The sequence below is a fragment of the Rhamphochromis sp. 'chilingali' genome (assembly GCF_963969265.1).
Source record: "Rhamphochromis sp. 'chilingali' genome assembly, chromosome: 15".
NCBI lineage: Eukaryota > Metazoa > Chordata > Actinopteri > Cichliformes > Cichlidae > Rhamphochromis > Rhamphochromis sp. 'chilingali'.
In genome coordinates this window covers 20,024,973-20,032,499 of record NC_137942.1, presented here as the reverse complement: position 1 = coordinate 20,032,499, position 7,527 = coordinate 20,024,973, and the positions used below count along the sequence as shown (strand labels likewise).

The 7,527-nt window shown below is 47.9% G+C and overlaps 1 protein-coding gene across 1 annotated transcript; it reads left to right on the top strand.

Annotated features, from left to right (window-relative positions):
* Nucleotides 1-292: 292 nt before the first annotated feature.
* LOC308411343 (uncharacterized protein) lies at nucleotides 293-6,236 on the top strand (the record flags this gene model as incomplete). The annotated part of the gene is made up of 2 exons (XM_080905228.1): nucleotides 293-1,716; nucleotides 5,917-6,236. The coding sequence occupies exons 1-2, from the start codon at nucleotides 549-551 to the stop codon at nucleotides 6,234-6,236; spliced, it is 1,488 nt and encodes a 495-aa protein (XP_080761354.1). The 5' UTR covers nucleotides 293-548.
* Between the last annotated feature and the right edge of the window lie 1,291 nt (nucleotides 6,237-7,527).

Genomic DNA, 7,527 nt, shown 5'->3' with positions numbered 1-7,527 from the left:
TCGCCGAATTATACGGGGGTTATGCAAGCCGATGGTATGGGGTTCCGGGGTTTAAATAGTGGGTTCGCGCGCGCTTGAAGAGTCACGTGAACTGCATTATTCTTTTGGTTTGTTTGGTGTTATTGTGAAACACTGTAGGCTGCCGGGAAGTGGCCATAAATGTCTGTATATACATATATGTATTGTAGGACTACAGCAGGAAATAAGCTGAGGGGGAAAGACGGTTTGATAAAAGAAATAATAAAGAGATGACTATTACGCCTAGTGGGAGGGGCTATGGGGTATAAGAGAAGGCGGTCAGGGCCCACCTGTGGTCTTTTGTCCAGTGAGCTGTTACAGAGAGGGTAACATGCAGACTGTGTTTTGTATATAGATGTTTGTTTGTGCTGACTTAAGTCAGTTCTATTTTCTTTGTAAATAACTTTTTGTGCACCTGGGAGGCCGGCAAAATAAATAAATTATCCACACTGAATGCTTTCCGACTACGCCTGTATTTGTTCGGGAGAAGTTTAGGAGAGGACCCCGTGACATATGGTGTCAGGAGTGGGATGGCTAGTCGGAAGAGGAAAACGTGCCTCCCAGTTAAGCGCACAGGGCTGCGGTCCCAGCAGCATGAGCTTCCGGCGGGGAAGACAGCAGAGGAGCTGGCATGGGACACAGTGCCGTCATCTTCTTCAGCAGAGGAGGAGGAGGAGGTTTCGGGCAGAATTGGTCCAGAATTGCCGACTGCTGCGACCGCAGCACGTGACCCAAATGGAGAGCTGATTGCGATGATGAGGGACTTCCTGGCGGGACAGCAAAGGAGAGAGGAGGTTTTTTTGGCAGAACTCAGGGGGCTGAGGACTGTTTCCCCTCCCAATGCTCAGCCGCATTCAGGTTTTGCTGGTCAGCAAAGTCCAGTCCAAGCACCAGCCGGAGCAAGCACCACAGCAGCAACGGCCACACCAAGCACGGCAACAGCAAGCAGCCCCAGAATGGTTCTGCCTACACCTGCACGTCAAAGAGGATACCGGGATTCCCCAGAGGAGGTTCCCTCTCGTCAGTCACAAGCAGTGACCAACAGCCTCGACCAGTCAGTCCCAGAGTGGATGCGATCTGCTGGGCCAAAAATTCCACCCTATCAGATGGGGGAAGACATTGAGAACTATTTGTTGCGTTTTGAGCGAGTTGCCAAAACCTGGAGATGGCCAGAGAGTGAATGGGCCTGTCGTCTAGTTCCACTGCTATCAGGGAAGGCGTTGGAGGCCTACACTTCAATGGATGAAGAAAGAGCCCATCGTTATGAAGATTTAAAAGCTGCGTTGCTAACCAAATTTGACATTTCCCCTGAGACGTATCGGCAGAGGTTTCGGTCCAATACTGTTCCACCTGGTGAGAGCCCCACAGAGACCTATTATCGCCTGAAGGGCCACTATCGGCGCTGGATCCGACCAGAGCAGCATACGAAAGAAGAGATGGGAGAAGCTATCATCATGGAGCAGTTAATCCGCGTACTTCCAGGGGAGGTGAGGACCTGGGTGAGGGAGCATGAGCCAGCAGATGGACTGACCGCCGCTAAGCTGGTGTCACAGTACTTCAATGCGCGTAAAGGAGCACCACCTGCACGCTCATCTGGGACGCCACAGCGACCACCACTCCCATCATCGGGTCTTCTGAAGAGGGAGAGCAACCCAGAGCCACCCGGAAACCCCAAGGTATCCAACTTACGAGGGCCGGGTAAGGACTTCCTTTGTTATTATTGCCAGCAGCCAGGTCATAAAGCCTCGGTATGCCCTATCCGGAAGGCTAAAGTCACTGGTGCCTGCTATGCACCCCGGCTGGAAATGGAGCCCACAAGGGTCCAGCCAGTGGATGTGCAACGCTATAAAAAAGTGAAGGTCAATGGTCAGCAGGCTACTGCTTTGCTGGACACTGGTAGTTTTATGTCTTTAATTAAGCAAAGCTTGGTACCAGTGAACTGTGTGGACTATAGTCGACCAGAAGAAGTGTTATGTGTGCATGGTGACAAACATCCCTACCCAAAGGTGGAAATAACAGTGACTATTAATGACCAGCCATATTTATTGTCTGTTGGGGTGGTACAGAATTTGCCGGTAGAGGTTATTCTGGGGATGGATGTGCCTGTGCTTATGGATTTGTTGCAAGAAAAAGAAGAGCGGGACACAGAGACAAAAGGGAGGGAAACGGGGAATGTTCAAATGAAGGCGTTAGGCCCAGTGGTCACTAGGGCCCAGGCGAAGGCGGGATGCCAACCCCTGCCAGACTTGGACAGTAGTCTGTGCGAGGGTGGCACTAAGGGGCCAAGAAAATCCCGCCGCCAACGCCGCTTTGAAAAGCAGCTATGGTCAAAGGGGCCGGACACTAAGAACATGAAATGGGATGTGCCAGAAAATATCACTTTGTTGCAAAGGGAGGATGAAACGTTGAAAGTTTTGTTTGCTAATGTGACTGAAGGGGGAACTGGGAAATGGGGAGGGAAAGAGAAGTTCATTGTTGACAAAAATGTGTTGTATGCAGTTGACGGTGACCACCAACGGCTTGTGATACCTTCTAGTTGTAGACCCCTCATTATGCACCTAGCACATACCCTCCCCTGGGCAGGTCATTTGGGTCGCCAAAAAACCTATATGCGAGTTAGCTCACGTTTCTTTTGGCCGTCAATGTACACAGATATACAGAAATATTGCCGTACATGCCCTATCTGCCAGAAAACATGTCCAGCTCGCAAGTCTGACAGGGCTCTGCTACAGCCACTTCCAGTCATCTCCACCCCCTTCCGTAGGATAGCTATGGACATTGTGGGTCCTCTGGTAAAAAGTAGTCGGGGTCATCAGTACATTTTGGTGGTGTGTGATTATGCGACTCGTTTCCCGGAAGCTTTCCCCCTGCGTACGCTCACGGCACCCAATGTTCTGCGTGCACTGGTACAGCTGTTCTCCCGGGTGGGGATACCAGATGAGATTTTGACTGACCAAGGGACTAACTTTACCTCTAGGTTGATGCAGCTCTTCCACAATCAGCTAGGCATCTCTGCCATCAGGACGTCACCTTACCATCCACAGACAGATGGGTTGGTGGAGAGGTTCAACCAAACTTTGAAGAGGATGTTGCAGAAGTTTGTGTCAGACACTGGGAAAGACTGGGACCAGTGGCTACCCTTCCTGCTGTTTGCGTACAGAGAAGTTCCCCAGGCTTCCACTGGTTTCTCACCATTCGAGCTACTCTATGGTTGGGAGGTGCAGGGCCCGTTGGATCTCCTCCGGAAGGGTTGGGAGTCTCCTGCTTCTGCTGCAAATGAGAAAGGAGTGGTGCAATTTGTGCTGGAAATGAGAGATCGGTTGGGGAGATACCATGAAGAGGCCGAGGTCAACCTGCGAGACGCTCAACGAAGCCAGAAGACCTGGTATGACCAACAGGCCCGGCAACGTGAGTTTCAACCTGGTCAAAAGGTGTTGTTACTTCTCCCCTCAGCCAACAGTAAACTGCTGGCGAAATGGCAAGGGCCATACACAGTTCTTCGCAGAATGGGGCCAGTGACCTATGAGATTCATCATCCTGAAAAGAGAAAACAGAAGCAGACTTACCATGTGAATCTCCTGAAAGAATGGGAAGAGCGTCCCCACCAGGCCCCTGCGAAAGCTCTGATGGCAAGAGAAGTGCCAAGAGAAGGGAAGACCGAACCCGAGCAGGGAGCCGATCCGATGTTTCCGGTGTTGACTCATCTCCCCCTACAGCAGGCGGCGGAGCTACTCCAAATCCTTCGGGAGACTCCCTCTTTGTGTTCAGTTAACCCCGGCAGGACCACCCTTGTCGAACATGTGATACGCCTAAAGGAGGGACATCCCATCCGCCAACGGCCATACCGGATTCCACAACACTTGGTGGAGAAACTGCGACAGGAGGTGGAGAAGATGCTGGAGCTTGGGGTGATAGAGCCGTCCTGCTCAGAGTGGTGTAGCCCGGTGGTCATCATCTTCAAGAAGGATGGCTCCCTACGCATCTGCATTGATTTCCGGAAGCTAAATTCTATTTCAGAGTTTGATGCCTACCCCATGCCTCGAATCGAGGACTTGCTGGAGAAGATCGGAGCGGCCAGGTACATCACCACCTTGGATCTGTGTAAAGGGTACTGGCAAGTGCCACTGGAGGAGTCTTCTCGACCGTACACCGCCTTCAGGACCCCTGCCGGCCTGTTCCAGTTCACAGTGATGCCATTTGGCCTACATGGGGCACCGGCCACCTTTCAAAGGCTGATGGACAAATTACTACAGGGGTGTGACCCCTATAGTGCTGCCTACCTGGATGATGTAGTGATCTTCAGCAACACCTGGGAGGAGCATCTGCAGCACTTGTCCGAAGTCCTGGGAAGAATCCATAAGGCAGGATTGACCCTCAACCCCTCTAAATGTGAGTGGGCACGGCAGGAGACCCGCTACCTTGGCTACCAAGTGGGCAGAGGTGAGGTGCGCCCGCAGATGGATAAAGTGGACGCTATCCAGAACTGCCCTCGGCCTCGCACAAAAAAGGAAGTCCGGTCTTTCCTGGGGCTGGTTGGCTGGTACCGAAGATTTGTGCCCCAGTTTGCAACTATTGCGGCCCCTCTTACTGCATTGACCAGCAAAGACCAACGGAATCCTGTCATATGGACAGCGGAATGTGAACAAGCCTTCAACGGGCTGAAAACCTGCCTGTGTACGACTCCAGTTCTCAGGAGCCCCGACTTCAGGAAGAAGTTTCTGGTCCAGGTGGATGCCTCCAAAAGTGGCCTGGGAGCAGTGCTGGCCCAAGGGGACCCGGGAGATGAGCATCCGGTCCTATACCTGAGCCGCAAGCTGCTGCCACGGGAAACCAACTACTCAACGGTGGAGAAGGAGGCTTTGGCCATTAAGTGGGCACTGGAGAAACTCAGGTATTATTTACTTGGAAGAGAGTTTGAGCTGGAAACTGATCATCGAGCGCTCACCTGGATCCATTCCATGAAGGACCATAACAGCCGACTGACACGCTGGTACCTTTCACTGCAGCCTTTCAGATTCATCATCCGTCACAGACCAGGCAAGCTCAATGTAGTGGCAGATTATCTCTCCAGGTTGCCGCACAACGCCAACCTCCGGGTGGAAGGGGATGATGTGACGGAGTCACCCCGTCCCGAGCCGCCGACAGCTGATCCGGGCGCATACACGCACCACCACCATTAGTTTTTACAATTACCGGGGCTGCGCGGCTTTTCGCCGACCGGGCAGATAAACAAAAAGGGGTGAGAGGTATAGTTTGAGCAGCGCAGAAGGTGGCCAACGTATTTTCCCACTTACCTTCCATAAAGCCGGTCGCGGAGACTCGCTATGATCGCCGAATTATACGGGGGTTATGCAAGCCGATGGTATGGGGTTCCGGGGTTTAAATAGTGGGTTCGCGCGCGCTTGAAGAGTCACGTGAACTGCATTATTCTTTTGGTTTGTTTGGTGTTATTGTGAAACACTGTAGGCTGCCGGGAAGTGGCCATAAATGTCTGTATATACATATATGTATTGTAGGACTACAGCAGGAAATAAGCTGAGGGGGAAAGACGGTTTGATAAAAGAAATAATAAAGAGATGACTATTACGCCTAGTGGGAGGGGCTATGGGGTATAAGAGAAGGCGGTCAGGGCCCACCTGTGGTCTTTTGTCCAGTGAGCTGTTACAGAGAGGGTAACATGCAGACTGTGTTTTGTATATAGATGTTTGTTTGTGCTGACTTAAGTCAGTTCTATTTTCTTTGTAAATAACTTTTTGTGCACCTGGGAGGCCGGCAAAATAAATAAATTATCCACACTGAATGCTTTCCGACTACGCCTGTATTTGTTCGGGAGAAGTTTAGGAGAGGACCCCGTGGCTATTTTCTCCCAGTTTCACTCATCTCACTGGTTCTTTCCAGGTTTAAATGGTCAGGCTTTGGAGTCCATTCCCTCCACGTCAGTGTTGAAAAAGCCTCAGGAAGCCTTCAGTCTTTCCTGTAGAGGGTCTGGTTTTGACTTTGGCCAGTATGGAATGCACTGGATCAGACAACCAGCAGGAAAGACACTAGAATGGATGGGAGCAATCTGGTATGATGCAAGTAAAACCATTTATGCCAGCAGTGTGCAAGGACGTATAGAAATCACCAGAGACAACAGCAACAGCATGGTGCATCTGAGCCTTTCCAGCCTAAAGCCAGAGGACTCTGCTGTGTATTACTGTGCTAGAAAGCCACAGTAACACAACCCTTCACTAGAGCTGAACAAAAACCCCTCACTGAACAGTTCTAACATGAAACCACCAGAGGAGGAGCTCTCAGACCACTGATGATTTCAGATCAGCATAATAAGTCAATACATAAGATTGAAATATAATCTCGAAACAAAGGTGATTATTAATTCCAGTTCTCATAAACATTATTTCTCACAGACGAAGGTTACTTTTCTTAATCCCTCTTCTTTTCTTCAACAACCAAAAACATATTCTGGTATACATAACCCTCAAAGTAAACCACATTGCTGTATGTTTCTTCGAAAGCATAAAAAATATGAAAGTGTTGCATAGTTTAGTAGTTACAAGTTCATGAGTCCATGTTTACAAACAAAGCAAAAGAATGCAATTTAATGCTTTTTTTGATTAAAAAAAAGCAAATGAAAAATATTTCAGTCAGCTATTTTAGAGGCCCAAGGACTTTGCAACCTGGTCTTCTATTGTGTGCCTTTCTATATTCTATATTCCTGCTGTTTGTATATATCTCTCATGTTTTTTTATTTATTTCTGCTATCTTACTATTTATATTTTATACCTGCATAGTTGGTGTGGAGCACAATTTTGTTGTGCATGTACAATGACAATAAAGGACTGTTATATTCTTTTTTGTAGCTCTTCGTTTTATACTGATTTGATATTCAGCATTTGACACCCAGCCTCTATTTCAGGCTTTAATTTATTTGTGCTTTTTATCCAATTTAATTTATTGCTTTACAGTACAACTGTACATCCCTCATGAGTTGTGGATAAAGATATAATTTTCCCTTTTTTGCAAGTTGCCATTCTTCTAAGGGATAAAACCTAGAGTTTTAAATCTAAAACACATTGAAGTGTGCAAAAAATTACTCATACTCTATATGCATTCAAGCAGTAAAGACTGAACAACACTGCAGAAAATAAAACACCTCAACCAATCGCATAAATGTACAGGTTAAATTTGCCATGTGAAACAAATGAAATCAACTTTTTTCACCCAAATTTAAATTTTAATGTTGATTCATGTGTTTTTTTTTTTTATCTTTAAATCTTAAGTATGTAATGCATATGTAGCATATATATCCTTAAGACTTCACAAGTAATGCTAGCAATCAGTATGCTTACCATTTATTCCATTTCATGTGTATTATTCACAACAAAGCCAAATAAAAATGTAAATTAACTTTCTCTTTCATTACTACTCCTGTTGTTTTAATTTTAATGAACCCTAATGAAATACACATTTTGTCGTTACACTCCCCACCTCTCTGGGGACATCTCAGGC